This window comes from Solanum pennellii, chromosome 10 (genome assembly GCF_001406875.1).
Source record: "Solanum pennellii chromosome 10, SPENNV200".
NCBI classification, from domain to species: Eukaryota; Viridiplantae; Streptophyta; class Magnoliopsida; order Solanales; family Solanaceae; genus Solanum; species Solanum pennellii.
This window is the reverse complement of record NC_028646.1, coordinates 76,982,887-77,008,601: the sequence shown is the minus strand read 5'-3', so window position 1 is coordinate 77,008,601 and position 25,715 is coordinate 76,982,887. Positions and strand designations below refer to the sequence as shown.

At 32.3% G+C, this 25,715-nt stretch overlaps 4 protein-coding genes across 6 annotated transcripts in view; 2 read left to right on the top strand and 2 right to left on the bottom strand.

Moving 5' to 3' along the window:
• Positions 1-1,807: 1,807 nt before the first annotated feature.
• On the bottom strand, positions 1,808-10,632 carry LOC107032243 (transcription factor-like protein DPB). 2 transcript variants are annotated; one of them, XM_015233824.2, is made up of 9 exons: positions 10,010-10,632; positions 9,153-9,232; positions 8,902-8,945; positions 6,082-6,144; positions 5,852-5,998; positions 5,671-5,739; positions 5,437-5,535; positions 2,425-2,495; positions 1,808-2,291 (listed from the first exon to the last, which is right to left on the bottom strand). In XM_015233824.2, the coding sequence occupies exons 1-9, from the start codon at positions 10,261-10,263 to the stop codon at positions 2,048-2,050; spliced, it is 1,071 nt and encodes a 356-aa protein (XP_015089310.1). In that variant the 5' UTR covers positions 10,264-10,632; the 3' UTR covers positions 1,808-2,047. The 2 variants fall into 2 exon arrangements, with proteins under 2 accessions (XP_015089310.1, XP_015089311.1); XM_015233825.2 differs by having other exon boundaries at positions 9,153-9,226.
• A 3,037-nt stretch (positions 10,633-13,669) lies between these two features.
• On the top strand, positions 13,670-20,292 carry LOC107032126. The gene is made up of 5 exons (XM_015233702.2): positions 13,670-14,024; positions 14,781-14,923; positions 18,925-19,000; positions 19,099-19,247; positions 19,682-20,292. The coding sequence occupies exons 3-5, from the start codon at positions 18,931-18,933 to the stop codon at positions 19,742-19,744; spliced, it is 282 nt and encodes a 93-aa protein (XP_015089188.1). The 5' UTR covers positions 13,670-14,024; positions 14,781-14,923; positions 18,925-18,930; the 3' UTR covers positions 19,745-20,292.
• A 1,366-nt stretch (positions 20,293-21,658) lies between these two features.
• On the top strand, positions 21,659-24,610 carry LOC107032251 (F-box protein At2g26850-like). Of its 2 annotated transcripts, none has more exons than XM_015233832.2 (5): positions 21,659-23,158; positions 23,296-23,375; positions 23,547-23,719; positions 23,805-23,879; positions 24,106-24,610. In XM_015233832.2, exons 1-5 carry the CDS (start codon positions 22,511-22,513, stop codon positions 24,291-24,293), a joined length of 1,164 nt encoding a protein of 387 aa, XP_015089318.1. In that variant the 5' UTR covers positions 21,659-22,510; the 3' UTR covers positions 24,294-24,610. The 2 variants fall into 2 exon arrangements, with proteins under 2 accessions (XP_015089318.1, XP_015089317.1); XM_015233831.2 differs by having other exon boundaries at positions 21,661-23,158; positions 23,290-23,375.
• Positions 24,611-24,805: 195 nt separating this feature from the next.
• LOC107032177 overlaps positions 24,806-25,715 on the bottom strand; it is a 5,504-nt gene continuing 4,594 nt past the window's right edge. Inside the window, exon 6 of the mRNA XM_015233761.2 lies at positions 24,806-25,327. Coding sequence (XP_015089247.1) covers positions 25,105-25,327 — 223 coding nt within the window. The 3' untranslated portion in view covers positions 24,806-25,104. The remainder of the gene's footprint in view (positions 25,328-25,715) is intronic.

The window sequence follows — 25,715 nt, the reverse complement described above, 5'->3', positions numbered from 1 at the left end:
AATTGTATTGTTTTAATACTAGTATATATGCAAAGTCATTCTTGGCAAAATAAATTTATTAATTAATTTGACATTGAACTTAATTAGAATAAACAAAGATTCAAATAAATTAACATTCAAGTTCATAGTTAAACTTTGATAGAATAATATATCGACAATCTCTTAATAAATTACAATTATAGATATTTAAACTATAGTATGTTCCGAATTCTGAGTGAGCTCGTTTACACGTGAGAAAGTATTCATATTAGCTAGGTACTACCGACTCAAGTTCTTGTGTGTACGTGTTCTCGGGTGTTCAATATATAGATAAGTTAACTATCATATTCTTTAATTATATGTGTTAATCTCAATATGTTGTAAAACCTCAAGCACGAGGGGCGTTTTAAAGCTCTCACATAAGTTTTTTCAAAATTTGAACCACAGATATATAATAAGTCAAAATATTTCATCATGTATCAAAATTTCAACCGAAACAAAGTATAATTTAAATATAAAAATAAAATTTAAAAGATTATCGATATGTTTAAATAACGATATTGAAACGTGATGGATGTAGAAAGAAACTATTACATCGCACGTGCCTTGACGTTTTAGAAGAAATACAAGGATTTTGTTGAGACACGATATTGACCTTAATGCTGGGAGGTCCCCACATTTGTGGAACAACTCATCAACAACAATATATACCCCCAACCACCCACACCCCACCATGCGGGTCGAAAAACTCAGTAACTTTTGTTAAGATTGTACTAAAATATTTCGTTAGATATTTATTAATATTTAACCCTTGTGACGATTGCGAGGTAGCACGAGTTACGTAGAAAGATTAATGTACTTTTAGTCTATATTAACATAAGTTCACATATTTAAGGGCTTGTTAATGATATAAATCGAGAGACAAATTTATGAGATTTATTGGATCAAAACAGATAATATGTGTCATGAGTTTAAAGTTATGATAACTATAAACTCAATTATTATTATATATTAACTTGAGTTTACATTAAAAAAAATTAAAAACGTCAAATTTTAAATCGAATTCAGGATGCTTCCATTCTCCAAGATATTATATTATCGAGGAAGCAAGATAAGGAACGATGGAATTATAGAAAAGAAAAAGTTTTCACGTATGCCTTAAACTTATTATATATAATACTCAATCAATCAATCAAGTCATGACTAGTATTTGTAGAAAATTTATTCAATATTCATGTAATTATAAGCATTATGATTACGTGACTAGCTAGCAAATCATGGTCGCAAGTTCAAATTAACCATAAAAAGCCTCTAAAAGATAATGCTATGAGTTGTGATATAATTCATAGGCCGGTGTAGCACTAAAAGTTACAAATCCATCCGAACACGATAATTTTGGCTCATATTCAATAAGATACTCATAACGAGAACTTGTTACCTACCACCAACACATTAACCATATAACTATGTCCAATACAAAGTCAACTTTGACTCAAACCCAATAGCATGCTCACATAAATGCACAACGATTAGTTAGCTCTCACCAATACATGTACAATATAACTCGATCCAACAAAATTTAGACAGACCAAGGTTGCTTACCTTAGTCGTTCGGACATGAATTTAATGATATTTGCAAAAAGGTATTTTGGAAATCGAAAAATGTGTTCCACTTGAAAAAAATGTTGCGACTACAAAAAATTCTTATTTGAAAATATGGTTAGAACTAGCTTTTCAAACTTGAAAACCCTCACCTTCTAGCTGAAGTTCAAAAAAAATCAACTATTAATGTATAACCAACCAAACAATATTTTGAAAGAAAAAAAGGTATGTCCAAACAGTCTAATAGTTTTTCATTTGCCAAAACATATACCAATTTGATGAAACAATTGATACTTAGCAAAAAAATTTAAAAGCTCAACTAGTAACCTCCCTCAAATTGAGACAAGGGTCAAGAGAAGTATTTAGTCAACAGAGGAGGCTGCTTCCAGTAAAAATACTTTACATAATGTACAGAAATACTATGCGTTAATGAGTACAGTAATCGATCAAGAAAGAAGCCAGAAGACTAATGCTCATGCTTGACACGAGCCTTTAGTATTCCGGGGAGAGGAGGTGAGGTCGGAAGCCTGCCAGATGAGTTTGGGGCAGATGGATTAGGGATATGATGCTGAAACATGCTGGCCATACTGGAACTCGGACCTTCACCTCCATCAGCAGATACATTCTGTGGGACAGAACCGTCATTTGATCTTCCGCAAAAATTCATTGCTTTGAGGATATAATTATCGTCATGCAGCTCAAACGGAGTGCTGGAATTGGCAAACCACACTTGAATGAGTTAATGAATATCAAAAGTATGTATGACTTGTATATATAGGACTCAGCCGAGTCATTCACACTCTCATTGAACCAAAAAGAGTATAGACGTTCCAAGGCCCTAACCTGTTGAAGTCGAAATGCACCAGCTGCATATCTTCTGATATTTCCACTTCGACTGTAGCATGAGGACGAGTCTAACGTACCACAAGAAACATAAGGGGCATTATAACAATGAAATGCTACGACAGCAGCATTATAACATTTCTTTCTATTCAATTCTGTTGCTGAAATTTACAAATGCATGCAAATTATAAAATGCAGCAGGAAATTGATGGAAAAGCAATGATGCACTCCAAGTCACAACATATGATTCTCCTTATGCGCAACGACGACAATAATAACACCATATCCAGTGTAATGCCAACCACAAGTGGAGTCTGGGGAGGGTAGTGCATACACAAACCTTACCCCTACGTTGAGAGCTAGAGAGGTCGTTTCCGATAGACCCTTGGCTCTAGAAAAAACAGAAAGCAGATGGGGCTTAAACCAAAATATGCAAAGATGAAAAGTAAAATGTCATAGACAGATGCCTCCTTCTGTATTAGATTCAAAAGTAGAACCCCACCATAAGCCCTGCTTAGGGCATCTCCAACCCTATCCTCTATTTCACTCTTTAAATATAGAGTTCTCTATTTTTTCATACAATGAACTCCAACCCAATTCTCTATTTTACTCTCTAAAAAAGAATCTTTTCTCTTTCCTCAATATTATATTATTATTTCTATTTCATTCTTATTTTCTTATTTCATAATATAAATCATTTCTTCTTTTTGAAAATAATCACTCTATAATCTTTATGTAATACAAAATTTTCATTTAATACAAAATTATATTTTATTCTAAATAACATAAATTGCAATAAATATTATATAATACATATTAACGAACAATTCAAATAAAAGTGAAATCATTGATGAAATATTATTGCATCATAAATATTGTATTATCATGAAATTTATTTTAAATCATACATAAATACTCAACTTTCAAGACTATTTCGTTACTCTCATGAATGTTCTATTAACGTATTATGAAGTTCAAAATGAGCATTTTTTGTCCTTATTTTTTATGTGTAGCTAAAAATTGTATAAATTAACAATTTCATCTTATATCCAATTATTTCATGTGCTAATTTACTTCCCATATTCCATTTTGAACTATTGAATCAAATACTTTCATGCTATTTAAAAAATGTAGTTTAATAATTTATCATTATAACATAAAAAGTAGATTGTTTGAATTATCATGTAATTTTGTGCATACTTCATAATGAAAAATAATTATAATCTAAATTACATATTTAAAATGACCAAAAAAAATTAAAAATCAATAATATGTTTTAGATGTTATATTACTTAGAAAATAATTACAAATATTAGAGACGTAATTAATAACCTTATATAATATAAATAATATCAAAATAACTTTAAGTTACATATTTAAAGTGACAATTTTTTTAAAAAAATAATTAATTTGGCGGAAGTAGTAACTTGTTAAATGTTATATTGCATTAGAAAATAATTACAAATGATAAAGATTAAATTAGTAATATAATAGAAATAATATTATAACAATCAAAAAGTAAAATAGAGAAATAGAGAGATGAATAGTAGTTCTCCAAATCTCTATAAATAGAGAATAGAGAGTTTTTTAGAGATGGGTTGGAGATGGTCTTAGGTTGTCCTACTACTTCTGCAGATTATTACTAGAAGCCAAGTGTAAACGAGGCATGCAGATATGGAAGAAAAGAAACTAATAGAATAGATTATGAACATAGAATTTAACTTAACCACAAGAATTTTTTCTTTCAGAAATATTGATCACTGTAAACTCAATGTTTAAGAATATATACAGAAGCTCATCTTCCTTCAAAGCTACAATGAAAATCGTCTAGATAGGTGTTCTATGCTTTTAGATACCCAAAAGCTCTACTCACCTAAGAATAGCACTACTCTTGCATCTTATCTTGAAGTTTTACTGATACTAAAAATTCCAATACTACCAAAAACTAAAAAACACTATTCAGGTACAAATTGAAGAGTTCACATGTTATAACTCACCCATTTTCATTAACTAACTTAATCTTAAGTAGGTCTTGGGACAATATTTCGTTGAACAAGACCACCGAGTGTAATCTCACAAGTGGCATCTATGGAGGTTGTGTGTACACAGCCTTACCCCTATCTTGTGAAGGTAGAGAGACTGTTTCAAATAGACACTTGGCTCAAGCTCAAGTGAAGCATAAAGAATCAGTATGAAAAGGAAAACAGCAATCAAGAAGCCATGTGGAAAATAATGGAGGAAAAAACCAGTAGCAACAACATATAAACCATAACTAGAAAAAAGGAAACAACAGGTAAGTATAAAATAGAAGACTAAGATATTTGGAAAATAATAATATTAATAAGGAAAATTAGGCAACGCTCAATTACCTACGAACCTTCTAGCCTAATCCTCGACCTCCATATCTTCCTATTGAGGGCCATGTCCTCGCTAAGTTGCAAGTGTATCACTTCTTCAGCATAATTCTACCTCTACCTCTCACACCCACCGTAGCCAACCTTTCACACCTCATTGCAGGGCAATATTTCATTCAAGTTGATGAAAAAAGGGTATTGTGAAGATGATTTTGAAAAAGAATATTTTACATATTCTTTTCTGTACAAATACGATCTTGTGAAAATAATTACAAATAGAGAAAACCTCTCCTCATTTCTCCTCTTTCAGAGACCAGAGGTATCCTATATCTGTCTTCTCATTCTTATATAGAAGTGATCCTTCTGATTTTTTTATTAGAAAGAAGCCTATGCTCAAATGTAGGCGAAAAGCAATCAGCTTTTGTTAATATCAAATTTATACGGCCTGAGATAGGTCAAATTCACGTGAGCTCAAGTACAGCTAAGACAAGTTGAGGAAAGCATGTTGCCCCGAGCTTACTTGCCTTGCTTGTAGATTAAACTAATTCCAACAAAAGAAATCATGAGATGACATATTAACGAATGTAATGGTTTGTATCAGATATTTACTAATTTGCTAAACAATACAAATAACAACAGATGATTGTTGAGCATTTACCTGCACTAAAATAAACGGTAAAGCCACACCACCACTAGGAGCATTGCCTGAGCCATACAACTGATCATTGCGTTTTATGAGGTTTTGAAGCCCTACATACTATTGAAAAAGGAAAACAATTTAGTAAAAAGAATAAGGATTACAGGACCAAGATATCATGCATCAGCATTGCGAAAGACTACCAAACTTATTTCTAAGATTGAACTAAAGATAGTGCTTAGAGAGAATTTATACTTGATCTTCAAGTTCTTCTAAATAAGCTGCTTTCTTTTCAATCCTATTTCTCAAGTTAAGACGCTCAGTCTGCAGTTACAACATGAGATTAGATTAAACATAGATCAACCGATGTGTGCCAAAATTGATGGCTTATTGAATGCAACAAAAAAGAGGAAGAAGAAAGACAGAGAAATCAAACCTTTAGCTCCTCAATATCATTTGCATCAGTGCGTGGTAATCCCTTCCACTGTATTTCCTTTTTATCTTTAGAAATGATATCCATAGCCATAAGTACGTTCAGAGCATCGTAGACTCGTCGTCTGATGTTCTTCTCATCATATTGTTTCTGTCATAATAAAGGTTCAAACTAATATTATTGTTGAAAACGAACAAATTAAAAATTTATGAACCGCGAGGATGGAGAAAAACCTGATCTGAGCCTGCAACACTATTGGTAGCATCAGAAAACTCAGCTACAAGTTCATCTGCAACCTGAGCAAGACATTAACTTCTGAGATCAGAAATCCCTTGAAAAGCAAATTGTTCAACACAGGAGAATGTAGCAAGCAGAAATCAGCCGCAGAAAATGCTAGAGTACAGTTAAAAGTGCAAATAAGTCCTTAGAAGCCAACAACAGGAGTACAACTACCCTTGTATTGTCAAGTTTCTGGGCGCAGGAGGCAGAGAGGCTGTTTCGGCTATGTTGTTCGGACTCTAAAAATTGTGATGGGTGCATTTTGGATTATCCAAAAGTAATGTACTTTTGAAGAATCCGACACGAGTGTGGCATCAGTTTTGGAGGGTTCGAGAAACATAGGTTTCTGGGAGGCCCTCGACTCAATTACAACAAATCAAAGTAGTTGTAAATAAGAAATACGGAAGTGAAAAAAACATGTTGATTAATAAAGAAAGTAGTACAAAGCATTTAGAAAAAGGAACAGTAGCAGCAAATAATGTGATAACTGTAACACAAAAGACACCAGATGGTAACAGATATCAAAAGTGAGATACTACATGTATAAGGCTAATACTATGACCATCACGGTGCTTCCAGACGGCAGACTCTCACCAAGACAAATCCCACCGAAAAGTGAGACCAAACTCAACTACCTACTAAACCTCTCATCCACGACCTCCATGCCCTCCCTATCTAAGATCATGTTCTTCTATGAGCTGAAGTTGCGTCTTAACTGTCTAATCACCTCTCCTCAATACTTCTTTGGCCTACCTCCACATCTCCCACGCTATACCCAACTCGTACCTCTTCACTGGGGCATTTGTGCATCTCCTCTTTACATGCCCAAACCATCTCAGTCTCGCTTCCATCATCTTGTCCACCTCGAATGTCACTCCTAAAGATGGTGTGGGGATAACTCTTTGAAAATTACATTACCTAACATCTACAGAATTCCCCGGGCCAAAAATAGATAACAGTTCAATGAGTCTGAAGTTTACAAGCTAAAAACAAGAACCCTGCTCAAAGAGTTTCTTTAACTGATATAATATGTAAAATTATGTTGGGCATTCATTACAGTGATTTCTTCTCTTTTGAATATGTATTATGAGGCTATATTAGAATGTTGCACTTGCTTAAAGAATCACAGTTGAAGTATTTCAGCTTTTTGTGTATAAGGATGTCCTTAAAAAAAAAAACTGAGATTAAGCTACAGAAAATTTATGCACCAGTTTCTTGAACAATAACTATGACCGTCAATCTATTAATTCAATGAACAGAACAGATATTCTACATTTCACTGCTCAAGTCATGGACATGATTAATATCAATACATAACCCGAAGACAGAAACAACCACATTACTAGTTCTGGAGGAAGAAAGACCATAAATTATATGCCCTTGTGAGACATTATTTTGATACCCAAAAGCCATTTAGTGAATCATCTCATAATTAATACTCCCTCTGTTTCAATTTGTTTGTCCTATCCTTTTTAGTTTGTTTAAAAAAGAATGCCTCTTTCTTTTTTTTTTTGGCAACCCTTTAGTTCTAACTTTCCACATGGCATGTTTGAAACCATAAGTTGAAGGACATTCTGGTACATTTGACATATCTTTAATTTAAGACCACGAGATTCTAAAGCCGCATTTACTTTCTTAAACTACGTATAAAGTCAAAGCAGGACAAACAAAATAAAAAGGTGGGAGTAACTATTATGTACATCTACCTCTAAAATTATCTTACCATAGAGAAGGAAAGGCAATTGAAGAATGATTAAAAGTATTAATTAGGAGATCCTATGACGCTCGGACCCTTCATAGTCCTTGTAGCGCCTGGGACCACATATAAATAAACTAGGGGTTCTAAAGAATTTATAAGCTGCCAATAAGGGAAACAGTCATCCACCTAATTATTCACAACTTAGTAGACTTCTCAACGACTAAGACTCTGCTCCTTCCTTCCCTTCCCAAAATGTAGTACAAGTTACTATCAATTCTTTTGTACAGTTAAAAAGAATTACAAGGTTAGCGTCTCCATCTGTAGTTCTAGCAGAATGAAATGCCCTACCTTAAGAAAAGTGAAGTGCCAAACAGCAAACAATAGAAAGTGTCACAATGTTTTAAGGGTTAAAAAAACACAGGACCGTGGACCCTCCAAATTACCCTAAATATATCCACTGAAGGAAAAAAAAAACTTGAGATACAGTACTTCCAACTAACATGACACATTTTTAGTTGAGAAGTTCAATAGAATGGGAGCTTTTGATACCATAAATTCATCCAAAAGGTCAAAATGTGTACACCAATGTGTTTGTATAAGATGGGGAAAATGGAATTAACTCTAAGTTTGATTATCAGTGCTGATAGTGTGATATTACATAAGTAAAAAAAAAAACAATAGCATGACACAAGTTAGAAAGAATGGACGGGTCAAATAGAAAAAGTTATCTCAAAACAGATATAGAAGTTAGCATATTCCTTTGTAGTTTGCTTACCAGGTGCTGCCAGAACAAGATACTAAACATCAAAGTCATCAAAATAAGAAATCATCATCATACATCAGAGTCATAATAATAATAAAATTCGATGTGGGAAACCCGCAGATACATTGTGCGGACGAGAAAGGGTTTCGAATATATAATAGAAATTGGACCACTAAAAAGGCCCCAACTATTAAACTGAATTCACTGAATCATAGCATTGATTTGTGAAGTAAAGATACAGATAAAGGGAACATCAGAAATTTTAAAATCACCTAATGTTATAACATTATGAGTTTTCTCAAGCGTCCTTACCTCATTATACGTAGTTCTTCCTTTGCTTTCCACTTTCTCACAAACTGTAGAAAGAAAACAATAGCTTAGTAATTAGTAGTACTTAGTAGGAAGCTGTGATACCAGAGCTCAAATAAATAAGAGATACTAGCAAGTTGTAACACACAAGAAATAAATGATATGTGAAATAAAAGCAACCCTCACTGCAAAATTTAAGACGTTTCTCCAATGTAATACCCAAAAGAAGATGAAAACTGATTAAAAGAAAAAACCTTTCATGCTGAACTGTCTGAGTCCTCTACCACTCTTATCCCCTCCAGTAGCACGCTGAGCTCTTTTCTTTTTCCTGTTACTGACAAGAAGTTAAGGTAAGTTTATGTAAGGAAACATTACTGTAAGAGAAACTATTGACATGCACTTTTAACGACTCAATCGTGAGTTCCATGTTAAACCACATAATGACATTGTAATCTAGCAAATCATCAAATGTGAAGAAAAGTATAACATCTCAGCCTGTGATGTCTAAACCACAACAATGGACACTTATTATTCTAAGACAATATTAAAGGGTCATGTTTTCCCAAACTTAGTAAGACCATCACCTTACATGGTCGCAGATCAAATTGCTATGAAGTAGAAAAGACATAGGATGTGTCACTATAGAACTGAATTCCTATAAGCTTTTTGCACTTACTTCTTCTGACATATTTCCCGTTATGTTCAAGCATTATCAATTTACGCGTGTCCTTGTTATCCATTAGTCCACTCTTTAAGCCACGTCTATGCGTCTTAAACTCAAGATAACTAGCTAATCCGAGTCCGATTATCTCACGGTTTAGCAGTTCACCGTAATTCCTCTAGACTAGCATTTCATTTAATTATCGGATAGACTAGTAAAAACAACAGAATCCTAAGCTAATCCATTATATAAAGTCTGCAGGCAACTTATTATGTATACATTATTCTTAAAATTTAGCTTCAAATTTTCATCATACACACATATACATCCTGAATCAACTTCTACACTGAATAGAGTTCCCATCTTCAAAAAGTTCAAGCAATAAAGATACCATTTTTATCTTCATTGAAAACCAAACAGATACCATTAAAACAACAACAAAGGACTCACCCAGCTGTCCCTTGAGATCCTGCATCATCAGCATGAATGTCAAGATTGTTTAGCCTAAGAAAAGTGTTGTCACTGGCAGGGGTAGCCATGGCGGCTTCACTTCTGCTCGATGGAGACCCAATACTGCTACTAGTAGAAACCGATTGACCAGAAACAGTAGTTCCCCATGACCTTGTACCCCCACCCCCTCTACCATTACCCCCTCTTGAAACCTCTGAAGGATTCTTTCCCCCATCCTCCAAATTATTCAACATTGCCAATAAATGGCCAATCTACACTCGACCCAGATGAAATTTGCTTGAACAACTAACAATTGAAGCAAAAATTCAATAAATTTAGAAGAAAAAGTTGAATCTTGATAACCCAAATGATAAACCTGACATAGAGAATTCTGGGTTTTCCAAACAGATGAAAATTAACAATTTTGACAGATACCCAGATGACAATTAAGCTAAAAAAACAATTTTTGAGGTTTTCATGAATGGATTTTTAATTTATTTTTGAGTTTTAGCAGGATTTTTGATCATTCAAAGGCGGCAGGGAGAATAGTTTGTTTCGAGCTTGAGGAAGGAGGGAACTAATTCCAGGTCTTCTCAAGAATTTATTAATTTTTTTTCCATTTAAAGTTTTGGCCTTTTTTTTTTTTCTTCTATATGTACTTCTAAATAAAAAAAGATTCTCACTTTTTTTTTAACTAAAAAATTGAGACACTTATTATTTGAAAATATTTTTGGTGAATGTGTTAATTGAGTCTAGAATCTTTTGGAAATAATTTTGCCATCTTCACAAAGTAAGAATAGATATTACATAATATACTCTATTATTCTCTAATTTCATCCGTAAAAATACATAGGGTATGTAATAGATATTGATGTTGTTGTTATTGGTAAATACTTTTATATATATTAAAAATGGTTGATTTATCGATACCAGTTATATTACGTGTCTTTTAATAATTTATTTGTATATTCTACCTGTGCACTCCATGTTATTCAGCGGCTTGTGAGAAACAACACGTTGTCTTTTTTTTATTTTATTGTATTTTTGAATAAACGCTTCTTTCGTTTCCACATATATTCAGAAGTGTTTTTGTGTTGTTATTAAAGTGTTCTAGTAAATTCAAATTATATATTTAAAAAGTCATGATTTTGACGTGACTATTTTTTGTCATTTGAGAAATGGTTGATTTAGATGTCATTTAAATTGCGTGTCCTTTAAAAGTTTACTTGATCTTAACGTGTCCATTGCATATCATCTATCGTGTGTGAGAGACAACACATTGGCTTTTTAATTTATTTATTTTATGAGTAAGCGTTTCTTCAGTCTCTACAGAATTTTCACTGTGTTTTTTGTATTATTGTAGTGTCTAGTATTTATTTATGTGATTTAAAATGTATATTAGAAAGGTCATGATTTCGATGTGGTTTTGTCGTTTAAGAAACAACTGGTTTATCGATGTCATTTATATTATGTGTTTTCTTAATAGCTTGTTTATATCTTGACGTGTATCTTGCATGTTATCCATCGTTTGTGAAAGATAATGCATTAAGCTTTTTATTTTTTTTATTTGTATTTTTGTGGATACGTTTCTTCAATTTCTACATACATTCAGAAAAATATGTTTTTTGTGTTGTTATTGAGGGTGTTAATACTTTCTATGTAATTTCACTATATATTAGAAAAATCATGATTTCGACCTAACGAATTTTTTTTCATTTAAGAATGGATTGACTTATTAATATCATTTATGTTACATATCATTTAATAGTTTAATTATGTCTCAATATGTCTATTACATGTCATCGATTATTTTTTGAGAGAAAACATATTTATTTATTTTTTCTTTGTTTGTACATTTGATGAAGTGTTTTCTATACATATTTCATAAGTGTTTTCACTTTCTATGTATTTTAAACTGTATATTAGAAAAGGTATTATTCTAATCTGGTTGTTTTTTGTGTAGTTAAGTAGTGATTGATTTACCCATTTCATTTACACTAGTGTATTTTAATATTCTCTTTGTTCTTAATTACTTGTCCATTTTTGATTTGACACAATTATTAAGAAAATAATTATTGACATATTGAGTTTATCATTTTATCCTATTAATTATAAAGTGAATAAAATAAAATTTAAGATTTTTTTTTAAAAAATATGCTTTTTTCTAATATTGAGCATATAATAGCTAAACTTTTTTTGTTCTTTCTTAATTTATCAAAATTAAAAAATAATTAGAGACAAACATAAAAGAAAAAAAATACACAAATAATTAAAAACAGGAAACAATTGTTAGTTACTTATACTAGGCTGCATAATCATCTTAATCATTTTATGAGAGACAACACATTGACTTTTCTTCGTTTGTTTTATTTTTGGAAAAACATTTAATTTTTACGAAATTTCACCATTAAAACATGAAGGGCAATTTTCACATATAGAAAATAAAAAATTCATATTTGTATGCTATAGCAAAGTTTGCATATTGCGCTCCATAGCAAACATAGAAACTGTATAATTCGCTATACATATACAGTTGAAGCAAATTGTATAAAACGAGAAAGAGAGAAAGACAAAATAGACTTGACAAAGAATATACAATTGAATCGAATTGTATAAAACGAGAAAGAAAGAAATTAGATAAATTTAAAAATTGTATAAAACGAGAAAGAGAGAAAGGCAAAAGAAACTGGGCAGGGGGAGTATTTTTATTGTATAATTATAAGTGTATAGGACGAAAATATATATACTTGCATGTGTATATACAATTTTCTCACGCTTTATACAAACAGAAACGCAATTTATACATTTCGCTTCTGTTTGTATAAGTGAGAAAGGCGAGGGTGGCGAGCGAGATTTGGGAGAGTGGGAGCGAGATCTGCAAGAGGGGAGAGGGGAACAAAAATATATGTATTTATACAATTTTTTCTGCTTTATACAATTAAAAATAATTTTTATACACTTGTGTTTGTATAAAAGGTGAGGAAGCGAGCGAGAGATTGGAGGAGAGTGGCGAGCGAGATATTTGGGAGAGAGGCGCCTGACAATTTTTTGCAAACGTTTGATATGAAGCACAATTAAATCAAACCCTAGCTACTCTATTTATTTTAGGTTATTAATTTGCTATTATATACAATTTTCCCAAACATGAATCTACGCCCATTTAGAAGGAAGCCCAAGTTTTAATTAACATTGGCCCAATATTAGAAATTAAGATTAGGCCCAAGTCTACACTACCACTTGCCTGCAAATTTCTTCGGTAAACTGATCTCCGCTGAAATTTAGTTGTGAGTTTCGTTAATATCTTATTAATTGTTAGAGTTAATTATTCTTTATTTATGTAGATCTGAATTATTAGTTAATGGAAGCTGATTTAAGATTAAATTTGTAATATCCTATAATTTAAGTTAATGGACAAATAAGTCATTAGTTATTTTTTGAGTAAAAAATATATAAGTTTTATTAATTAAGTAATATAATTAAATATTTTTAAATTTATTTAAAAAAACTTCAATTCTTCGGTGCACCTAATTCAGAATCGAAGTTTCAATAATAAAAAACTAACACAAAATTGAAGAACCAAGAATCGATATCGAAGAACCAAAATAATTCGATTCAATTCGATTTTTCGATATTTATGCTCAGCCCGATCCAAAATTTGAGCTTTTCTAGTTGTAATACCCTAATTATGTCCACAAACCCCCATTTCAATTTCTCACAAAACCACCGCACCTCAGCCTCTCCCCGCCCACACCTCCACCTCGCCTCCGACCACCGCTCCACCAGCAAACACCATCAAGCAACCAAGCCCAGCCGCTGCTTCTCCTCCGCTCTTCCCCTTGCCACCTTCACTGTCCAGCCAGCACCACCAGTGAATCAGAAAAGGCAGTGTCGGATAGTTTCTTACAAATTGATTCGGATATTGTCTTTCCAACATCTCTTCCATCCACTCTTTGTTCGAATTTCTGAAAATATTTCTCTAAGTTGAAAATAATTCTAGCATTAGCTTCTGATTTAGGTATGTTTATGATTACTAATTGTAGGAATTTGCTTCCTTTAATCCTTAATTCTTTATTATTCTTCGTTGTAGCTTGTTCAGTATTATGCGTGATAGATTGATTTTGTACTTACATGCTCTGTATCGTATTAATTATGAATCGAGTCCCTGTATCCCTGAAACAAGTGATTTTGAATAATATACTTTCCCTCCTTATGTAATCTCATGTGGTTATTGTATGAATCTGCTTCCTTCCCTTCTTAAGCTTGATTTATGATAGATATGGTGACTTGATACTGCCTCGGCTTAGCAATTGTTTAAGGTAAACTTTGATGTTGGCATGTTAGATTTACAACCAGCTTGAATAATTGTCTCCTTTTCCATTGTTAACTGATTTCCTCTCTTAAATTAGACTGGAACACTGTTGTATTTATGAATGCCGATATCAATTTGCTTTCCTCCTCTTCTGCTTCATTTATGCTCAGTTAATTCATACTCTCTTATTTGTTTTCTCCACGGATATCTTGATGAGTTATCTCTTATGGTAAGTTCGAACTTGAGGAAGTTTTCTTTATTCTGCAATAAATTCCGCGTGAATTTACACACTTTTATAGAGCAGCCCCTTTGTACTTGGTCTTATATTTTGGAAAATCTGATTCGGTTGTCTAAGAAAAGGATTTCCTAGATTAGATTGTGAATTATTTTTGCATTTTTCTCTCCTTGATTGATTACTACTTCTATGATATATAAACAACTCCTTTCCTCTCTACTTGGCAGTGGACTGATCACTGGAAAAATCCCCTCAAGCTCTCGTGCTCTTCAAAATGAATGAGAAATCTCTCGAGCTCTCCTACTCATCTCTACAATAAGTCTGAACACTGAAAGTTCTTTGCGTTTGACTCATTTTTGCCATATCACTGGTTAGTTCTCTTAATAATGCATTCGATTCCTATGTGGTAGTTTTGTATATGTTTAATCTTGCATTAATTGGAAAGCTCAAATGCATTAAGCATTCTGTGAAAGCAAACGGGTACACTTTCTCTTCGACTTATACATGCTTCAATTATATAAATATTGTGGTTATGACTAGTTTCATATGTAAAAATATATTGGGGTATGTGATTGATATTGATGTTGTTATCGTGAAATACTTTTCTATATATTAGAAAAGACATGATTTTTGCGTGATTGTTTTCTATCTTTTAAGAAATGGTTGGTTTATCGATATCAGGTACATTGCGTGTCTTTTAATAATTTACTTGTATCTTCTGCGTGTGCACTGTATGTCTTTCAGCAGTTTGTGAGAAACAACACATTATCTTTTCTTTTACTTTCGAAGAAGCGTTTCTTTCGTTTCTACATACTTCCAGAATTGTTTTTGTGTTGTTATTGAAGTGCTCTAGTAAATTCAAACTATATATTAGAAAACTCATGGTTTTGACATGACTGTTTTTTGTCATTTGAGAAATGGTTGATTTACTGATGTCATTTAAATTGCGTGTCTTTTGAAAGTTTTCTTGATCAACGTGTCCATTGCATGTCATCCATCATTTGTGAGAGACAACTCATTGGCTTTTTACTTTCTTTGTTTATGAAAAAGTGTTGCTTTAGTCTCTACAAGATTTCTGCAATGCTTACTGTGTAGTTATTATGGTGTCTAGACTTTCTATGTGATTTAAATTGTATATCAAAAAGGCCATGAATTTCAATGTGATTTTGTTTTATTGTTTAAGAAATGATTGGTTTATTGATGTCATTTACGTTATGTGTTTTTTAATAGATTGTTTATATCTTAACGCATCCATTGCGTATTATCCCTCGTTTTGTGAAAGACAATGCATTAACCTTCTTACTCTCTTCGTTTGTATTTTTGAAGAAACATTTCTTCAGTTTCTACGGGCATTCATAAAAATACATTTTTGTGATGTTATTGAGGAGTGTTAATACTTTCTATGTAATTTAACTATATATTAGAAAAATCATGATTTCGACCTGACTATTTTTTTTTTCATTTAAGAAATGATTGACTTATCGATCATGTCTTTTAATAGTTTACTTATATCTCAATGTTTCTATTACATGTCATCGACTATTTTTTGAGAGACAACACATTAATTTTTTTTTCTTTATTTGTACTTTTGACTAGTGTTTTTCAGTTTCTACATGCTTTAAGAAGGTGTTTCTTTATGTATATTATTGGAGTGTTCTAATACTTTTTATGTATTTTAAAATGTATATTAGAAAAGATATAATTTCAACCGGGTTGTTTTCTGCTATTTAAGAAGTGATTGATTTATCGATTTCATTTACACTATGTGTCTTTTAATAGTTATTAGTTATTTATACCTACATGTGTTTAGTGCATATAATCTTAATCGTTTTATGAGAGACAATACATAAATTTTTTCTTTTTTTGTTTGTGGAGAAACATTTAATTTTTACGAAATTTCATAAGTGTTTTATAATTGTTATTGAAGTGTTCTAGTATTTTCTAAGTAATTTAAGTATATGGACTTTACCTAAAATTTTGATAATCTCATCACTTAAATATGTATCGACACTTCTCATATTCCAAAATCCAAATTTTATTTCCAAGTCGACACCATTTACCACTTGTATTTCTCAGGCGATTCTCCGGCAAAATTGAGTTTTGAGTTCCGTTAATCTCTTATTAATTGTTAGAGTTAATTATCTTTTGTTTATCTAGATTTGGATTATTAGTTAGTGGGAGCTGACTTAAGATTAAATTTGAGTTTTTGTAGTGTAACTATTTTTGCTAATAGAAATTAGAATTCAGAGCAGTTGGGTTAGCTACTTTTGCTAATAGAAACATAATCCTTGATATGAAATAAAAAAAATAGATTGATGAATTTTTTCTCCCTTAACCCTAAGCCTCTTTTTTCATCCTTGCCTTTTTAGTTCAAAAATTATATGACTATATCAATTAAATGTATATGTGAAAATATATTGGAGAAAACATGATACTTATGTGGAGGCAATATCAAAATCACCCCAATATATACTTATGTGCACTCTATTCATATGAGAGGATAAAAGACGGTCCTTCCCCTTTCATATCCACTTTGTAACGGAATTCAAAAGCGGAAAACATGAAATTGTATATAACAAAGCCACAATAAATAAATAGTTTTTATCTTCCATTATACATATACAAACACTAATTTCATCAAAAATAAAACTGACCTATACATATATAAATATACAAATACAAACCACCTTTGAAGAATTTGTTTATAAAATATACACGAAAACAACTCATTTATACAATCACCAATTCCACATAACTACCGTCATCAGTGAATTGAATCAATCAATAAATATATATACAATAACAAATAGAAATCAATTTACACATTTACGTAAGAAAAGAAAGTCATATTTGGTATGAAAGTCTTAAGAGATATTGTTGCATGAAGTAAGAGATTGTTTACCTTTTTCCAATCAAAATTATCATCATTATCTTTTTAAAAGTTTAAATTTTCGTTTGGTATAAAAATAAAAGCGAATTATACAAATACATTTTCCTATAACCATTAAAACTGTAGCTACAACATGTAAATATGTAAACTATAGCCAAAAAGCCTAATTAAGTTTATTCTTATGGCTATATGCAAAAGTTTCTCTTTTTTTAATCCAATAGGTGGACGAGGGGTAATTTTAAACCTTTTCAAATAGTCCAGAGATATTTTTGGCCCTTTTCCGTTTTAAAAAATAACTAATGACTTATTTGCCCTTTAACTTAAATTATAGGATATTAAAAATTTAATCTTAAATCAGCTCCCATTAACTAATAATACAAATCTAGATAAATAAAGGATAATTAACTCTAGCAATTAATAAGATATTAACGAAACTCACAACTCAATTTCAGCGGAGATCAGTTTTCCGGAGATTCGCAGGCAAGTGGTAAATGGTTTAGACTTGGGCCTAATCTTAATTTATAAAATTGGGCCGATGTTTATTAGAACTTGGGCCTCCTTCTGAATGGGCCTAGATTCATGTTTTAATGATGAAATTTCGTAAAAATTATATATATGGACTTTACCTAAAATTTTGATAATCTCATCACTTAAATGTGTATAGATACTTCTCATATTCCAAAATCCAAATTTTATTTCCAAGTCTACACCATTTACCACTTGCCTGCGAATTTCTCCGTCTATTTATCGGAAAACTGATCTCCGCCTCTCTCAGGCGACTCTCCGGCAAAATTGAGTTGTTAGTTCCGTTAATCTCTTATTAATTGTTAGAGTTAATTATCTTTTGTTTATCTAGATTTGGATTATTAGTTGATGGGAGCTGATTTAAGATTAAATTTGAGTTTTTGTAGTGTAACTATTTTTGCTAGTAGAAATTAGAATTCAGAGCAGTTGGGTTAGCTACTTTTGCTAATAGAAACATAATCCTTGATATGGAATAAAAAGAGGGAATTTTTACTTCTAATAATTGCAAAAAAACATCATTTTAGCTCATACACATGATTTGGAGCGGCAGATTACAGTAGAAGTTCAGTAGATAGTTGAGTGGTGTCTTGCTATCCTGCAGGTTAGTCTTGATGGTAGTTTGATGCATGTACCTGTTGTCCTTTGATTTATGTTCCTAAATATTGTGTTTTGGTTATCTTATTAATTTGTTTTCGGTACTGTTTCATTTTATTGTATGCTATGAAATGCTTCCTGTAGTACTACTTATTATATCTCTTTTCTTCTATATGCTTTTTGATATGTGTTTCGTGAGCTGGGGGTGAGAGGTGGGGGTCTTTCGAAAACAGCCTATCTACCTCTTTTGAGGTAGGATAAGGTCTGGATACACTCTACCCTCCCCCCTCCCCAGACTCCACCATGTGGAACTACACTGGGTATGTTGTTGATGATGATTACTGCTTATTTTGGGAAAAAAGGGTTTCATGCTATCACCTATAGGATACAATCAACCTACATTGCATGGATTTGTTTGTGACCATGTACTGAATAGAGGTGTGTGCTAGTAGTTATACTGAATGAGATTTGGATAGCTTCACTTTTGGGACTTGAGTTTCAGTTTTGTATACTGAATGTGGTCTTGTGTCTTGCAGAGTTCAAAATCATCATTTTATCCGCAATGCCTCACAGAGCTCGGCCTATGGCAGGTCTCCTGCTGTTTACTGGACTTAACGTTGTTCTGGTCTCAACTATAACTCCTGTCTATGATTTCGTATGCTTCCATCCATATTGGGAAAGAAGAGTAAGACTAGTTATCATCATATCCACAATCAAACAGAAATCTATTCTTTGTTTCAGCAATCATAGGCTTGTATTAGTGCTTTTTCGTTTCTTCCTTGTTTATAATTATCTGGCAAGTTGTTTTCCATGATGAGACATTTATTGGAATATCAAGGTTTTTGCTATTTTTATCACTTTCTTCATAGAAGTTGAACTTTTTTGCCTTCTTCACATAAATCATAAATTTACTTCGACGTGTTCAAAGCTGCTGCAGCTTTAGTGCAGCAGTTGATTATGTTACTGATCCAGAGAAAAGTTGCTTTTAGCAAAAGAACACCTTTGAGTTTGAGTAGGTGTTTTCTTGAAGATTGATAATGCTCTAAGTTCAGCGTATTACTTTTGTCTTTGTCCTCTTTCACCCATATTACTGATAACTTATTTTTTAAATTATTTCAGAGAGAGCATCGGCGTCAGGAACGTGAAGCAGCTTTGAGAAGTTCAACATCTGCTCAAGTCTGATATCAAGGTTGGAGATTCTGTATAGCAGATTATCTTAATTTAACTTGGTCATGATACATTCAGAGAAAGGTATTTAATGAAAGAAGTTGAAGCCCTGCACGCGCTACTGGTCTATATCCTGCACACAAGTTTTTGTTGTTCCCCTGTACAAATGGAGGAGTTCCAATTTCAAATTGAGCTGGCTTACACTTGAAAAAGCAGAGAAAGATGAAGACATACACAGCTTACTCGCGGTACTTTTTCTCTTCGAAAAAGAATTGTGATAGAAACTCTTGTTTCGGTTTTGTTTTCTGAGGAAACTGTTGTTCCATCTTTATTGGTGAGTGTTTGGCTGTCTGAATCTGGAAGTTTGAGAACTGAAAGATCTTGGGTGGTTCAACGTTTCAAAGAGAAAGCTTACTTGAGGGAAGAAACAAAATAGAATATTGAGAGACTTAAACCCTAAATCCCTATCTCATTTTGATTCTCTTTGTTCCATTTTACCTGTAATATTTTTACTATCTAAAACACAATAATGTATGGTTTATCTAAAATCATAAATTTCGAAAGTTTTTTTTTTAAAAAAATACTCGTGCTCAATTAAACAAGTCCCAAGTGAAATGGTGATCAGTGTTCTATATGTTTAATTCCATTTAACGTGCTAAAATATTTAATTTAGATACTCAAATTAAGTTTTATTTCAATTGAACACTTTACCTAGATACAGTGTTTTATTAGACACTTCCGATTTCAAATTTAAGTTTCTCTTGATGTGTATTTATTCGTCGTAGTTAAGTCTATATAAAATATATTATCCACTATCTTTTGTTTCTTTAGTGGGATTCCAATTCTACATGCCACAAAGTTGCCATCAAACTCCGAATCTCAAAAAAATTGGTGTTTAAAGTTTGATATTGTAATCAATTATCATTTGGAGAGCATCAAACATTCATGGATATTGTCGTTATCGTATGAAGAACATAAAAAATCTAGAACAATATCTGTGCAAAATAGTGTAATTTTTGACGAAATTAAAGAAAATTCAGATGAATCCCTCAACTTTTAACAAAAATATGTCTCAATATTGATCTTTCTATTGTTTTAGTCAAATCCGTCATTTGTTTCATTTTTCTACCAAACATTAAATGAATGAATAGGAAACTTCATAATAGAGTTCTTATTTTGTGCACCGATAAATTAGAGAATTTTTACATGATTAAGTTGACTGATGGACAACGTCTCATTAACCTAATAAGGTAGCTCGAAAATTAATAATCAATAACATGCATTAACTACGTAGTCATTTTCATTCAGATTTTATGGCAATAAATCACACCAAATTATGAGGGCATTAAAAATTTAGAAAAACATATAGAAAAAGGAAAATAAAATAATAAGCTTTTAATGTTTCTGCTTGGAGTAGTGAACCACATTAAAACTTGTCCACCCATGATGTGAACTCTTCAAACATTAAATACTCCACAGTAACCTGTTAATACTAATTTGTATTTAATTCTTTTTGCTAAAAAGAAAAACAACCTATTTATTAAAAGATTATCTGCATAACAATCTTCTACTCTCATTAATCCTTAATTAGGTGTGTAACAATTTTTTTTAATTTTTCTTACACTTCCAAATATCTTAATTTGTCAAAACGTCTTATTAAATCGCCTTAATTTTTTTAAAAAATATTTTTACTCAAAATTATGATTCCGCTACTATTTCGTCACAAATGATTTTAAGTTCCACATGGTGTGTTAGTGGTGATTGATTACAGTTGTAAGATCAGTAGAAGTTAGGCAACTATCACCTACCTTTTCTATGATGTCTAATAACTATATGGTTAATCACTAGGTGACCTGTGAATACCTACTTTTTTTAAATTTCTGCTACCTTAGTTTTTTGTTTCTTTAAAGTCTTCCCCACATTATTTATTGACTCTGTCAACCAAGTCAATATATTTACTCCACAATAGAGAAGGTCAAGCCGGTTCGTATATATCTCGATTAATTTTGTGATTTTTTATTGATATAGATGATAGCGAGTAGCTTTATTCATCAAAATTTTTATAGATAAAACTGAATCATGTCATATTTTTTTGTTTCAGCTCGAACTCAAATTTATTTTATTGATTATTGGATCACGCTCTTAAAAGATCGATTATTAGGATACAAAGTTTAAATAGGGAACCATATCCTGACAAAATCTTGGATGAAATTGAGGATATACTTTCTATTCACCCTCGTTTTTTAAACAATTTTTCAATATTCTTTTTTACAAATTTAGTCAATTTTTTTTGACCTACTATTTTTTATACTTTTGGTTTCTTGGAAAAGTGGTCTTATTATATATGAGATTGATTAAAAATAAAAGTAGTGTTGTTTGTCTTTCATTGTCACTTGAGGAAATATCAAGATTGGTATTACCAAAGTTTATAAATTTTGAGTTTTGTTGCTTAATTTTTTGTTCTTTTAGTTTAGTGATCAAATCATCCAAATTTTGTTCACCACTTATTTCTCTAGTGGGCAATTTACTGTAGTTGGATACCAGAACATTTAAGAAACAACTTCTTTTTGTTGGTTGTTTTCATCTCTCTTTTTTTGTGGCTTTGTGAGTTTCAACAATTAAAGCTTGTCTTGTGTGGTTCATCTACCTATCTCCCTCATTGGAAAACTCAGTCAAAATTATTTTTCATTTTACCCTTTTCACTATATGTATATATATATAAACTAGTTTCTTGAATTATCTTAGCTAAGTTAAAAAAGCAATCTTTTTTCTTTGAATGCAATGCTTGTTTTCTTGATTTCTTGCTTTTCCTTCATTTTACTAATTTCTAAGTCATTTTTCAAGCCAATGGGAGGTTTCTCAAATGTGTGGTTTAGTGAAGAACTTGTAAAGTTCTTAGCTTTATGGTTTAGTAAAGGTAGAAGTGCTATTAGTTTCTTGAATTTGCCACTTATGACAGATCATGTTAAGTCAAAACTAGAGAATGTTGTGGAGAAAGAAGAGGGAGTTTCTTTACTGGATTTGCCTGATTTGACATTGGAATGTATTTTTGAGAGGCTTCCACCAAATGGTCTTTGTAATATGGCTGCTGTTTGTACTTCTTTGAGAGAAAAATGCACAAGTGATCATTTGTGGGAGAAACATATGAAGGGGAAATGGGGTGAATTGATTGGTTCTGCTGCTTATAAAGAATGGCAATGCTATGTTGTGTCAAGAAATAAAGCTTCCATCTTGGAGAAATCAAGAAAAAAAAGAGAACTTTATGGGAGATTTTCAAAGATAAGGGAACTTTTATGGAACAGATCAAAAAAAGGAAATGAAGATGACAGCAAGACTGGAAATTCTTCAGAGATGAGTTCAATTATGGATTGGTACCTTTCTCTTGAGACTGGAAAGTTTTGGTTCCCGGCTCAGGTTTTTAACCGCGAGGTAATTGCAGACGAGTTTAACTTTTATACACTGACATTATACGAAATTTTCATTATGTGAGCGTAAATTTACCTGTTGTAGCAGATTTGGTTGAACAAAATGCTGATAGATCATGCTTTTTTCTTTTGAAGGTACAGAATGGACATATTGGTTTTATGTTATCTTGCTATGATGCTGAAGTTAGCTATGATTGTAGAACAAATACTTTTAGTGCAAGGTAATCTTTACACACACATTCGGACATATTTACTGTTTACTTTTTCTAGCCCGTATACACGGAGTTCTACACTGTGTTCTACATCAGCTGACTCTAGTTAGATGTGTTCAAGATTCTTTTTTTCTTCTCTTTTAGCCCTTTTGCCTAAATGTGAATGAATAAATTTTGCAGGTATCCATCGTACGGGAGGAGAATGATAGAGGATGATATAGAATGGAATAGACTAAGAGCACCAACTGTTGACACTCTTCCTTATGTTCTTCATGTATCAGATTGCTTAGATGATCTGCAACCTGATGATCATATTGAGATTCAGTGGAGAAAAAGCAAAGAGTTTGCATATGGTGTGTGCTTTTGTCCAAAAGCAATTTGTTTTTCATCATGTTAAGCATTGAATATACTCGAAAAGTTCTGATATTTGTTCTGCAGGTTGGTGGTATGGAGTTGTTGGACACTTGGAATCTTGTAGTGGCAGCAAGTTGAATTGCCATTGTCATGCCAGTGGTAAGTTACATAACTTTGAAGTATACTTGTCGAGTCCCATAAGGAAAGGCGAAAAATTCAAATGCAGGGGTACTTAGGTGTAGTTTCTGGTTTTCCGTGATATATAAGCTCCAATACAACTTATTTTGAACTATAAAAGAGACATTATTTACTTAATTATGCCTTTAACGAGTACATACATACATTGAATGAAGATATCCTATTCTCACGACTATCTACATCGCAGAGACAGTGCTGTTGGAGTTCAAACAGTACACCGCGGGATCAAGGTGGAGGCAAACAGTGATAAACAGAAAGGATCACAGAGAAGTTGGCAATGAAGGAGATGGTTTTTATGGAGGAATCAGAAAGCTTTATAGTGACAAAGAGATCTCATTGTGGAATAGCCTCTTGCCTAACAACACTTTGGAGTAGCACAAAAACAAAAAAGCATTTAAGCTGTTTTCAGTGTAAATAGAAAGCCAAATAGAGCACAATTAGGCTTTAGAATTTTCGCTCTGGTGTGTTCAGAGACATGTACATACAAGATTGAAAGAGGTTAGGTTCTCTGTCAGTAGAGTGATTGCCAAAACTAGACCTTATGAGCTGTTAAATTCGAATTAATCAGGCTAGTGAGTTTTGATATCGGATGCATAAACCACAAAAAAAAGATGTTGTAAGAATATGTTTCCTATGCATGATAAAAAGTTTAGTTGTTATGAAGAGATGAAAATAAAAGCTTCTTTCTTGTATCTGTTTTCCACTTCATTTCTGAGTATATATAGAGATACTTTTGCCCTTTTCTTTTCCAACTTGTCATAGATGAAATTTCAATAAGGTATTTGCTTAGATTATACCTGATTGCCTTTGGGACAATATTTTGTCCTAACCTAACACCAGAATATAAGTAAAAAGAAATACTTAATTTCTCATGAAAAACATTTTCCTTCGTATCGAGAGCACCATATATATATCAACTTATCAATAAAATTTAACATTTCTTGATCAGGCAGCACCATTTTCATGTATTTAACAAAGAATGACCCAATCAACACTTCATGTTTTCAAAATTAAACTCTATGTCCAATTGAAGCCCTCCCATATCATAATATACATACAACATGTAGAAACAGGCAATTTTCTAAACTAGTACCTAACAACTCTGACATTCACAAAGGAAACCACAAGATTTTGCTTTACAACAGAAGAACAAAATAGCCGGTATTCTTCATCAAGCATCTGAGAGCTAACATTCTTCACCATCTCTTGTATACACCGGTATTTCCCATTTCTTGGTATTCTTTTTAGGATCATCGCTGAGGCTGAGATCATTATCGTCTTCTTTCATTGTTTTGATAAATGTTTTTGCTCCCATCAAAATAAGCCTTTCTACCATGAAGAGCTCGTAATTGTTTTCAATCAGTGGATCCAAAATGCTGCTATAATTCGAGGGATACGCCAGCTTGTACCTGCAAATTGTAGGTAGAAGAACAAAGATTAGAGCAGGCAATAGTTACGGTCTTCCGGAAGATGATCAAATGGATTTTTTCCTATAACAAACCGACAGTATTCGTTTATCCAGGCACTTGCTTTTGTCTGGTCCTTACAAGTAAAACAGATGTTCCCTTTTTAAGTAAAGATATAGGCTTGCTAGAGATTTATAAGTGAATACAGAATGTACATAGTTTTTAGTGCTAGAGTGACATGAGAAGTGACAATTCCTATAGCCGAGGTCCTACTTGCTTGGGACTGAAGCGTTGTTGTCGTTTGTTAAGTAAAGCTATATAGGTCAAGTCAAGCACGCTAATCCGAGACAATTCCCCTAAATCAGTGTCAGCAGAACCAGCCGGGGGGGGG

Coding starts and splice junctions, on each gene's coding strand:
- LOC107032251 (XM_015233831.2), top strand. CDS start 22,511: ATGCTTGTTTTCTTGATTTCTTGCTTTTCCTTCATTTTACTAATTTCT. Junction 23,159..23,289: donor CTCAGGTTTTTAACCGCGAG/GTAATTGCAGAC, acceptor TTTCTTTTGAAG/GTACAGAATGGACATATTGG. Junction 23,720..23,804: donor AAGCAAAGAGTTTGCATATG/GTGTGTGCTTTT, acceptor TTTGTTCTGCAG/GTTGGTGGTATGGAGTTGTT.
- LOC107032126 (XM_015233702.2), top strand. CDS start 18,931: ATGCTATCACCTATAGGATACAATCAACCTACATTGCATGGATTTGTT. Junction 19,001..19,098: donor TGACCATGTACTGAATAGAG/GTGTGTGCTAGT, acceptor TGTGTCTTGCAG/AGTTCAAAATCATCATTTTA. Junction 19,248..19,681: donor ATCCATATTGGGAAAGAAGA/GTAAGACTAGTT, acceptor AAATTATTTCAG/AGAGAGCATCGGCGTCAGGA.
- LOC107032243 (XM_015233824.2), bottom strand. CDS start 10,263: ATGTTGAATAATTTGGAGGATGGGGGAAAGAATCCTTCAGAGGTTTCA. Junction 2,496..5,436: donor TACCGTTTATTTTAGTGCAG/GTAAATGCTCAA, acceptor GTGGTACGTTAG/ACTCGTCCTCATGCTACAGT. Junction 2,292..2,424: donor GTGCATTTCGACTTCAACAG/GTTAGGGCCTTG, acceptor TGCCAATTCCAG/CACTCCGTTTGAGCTGCATG.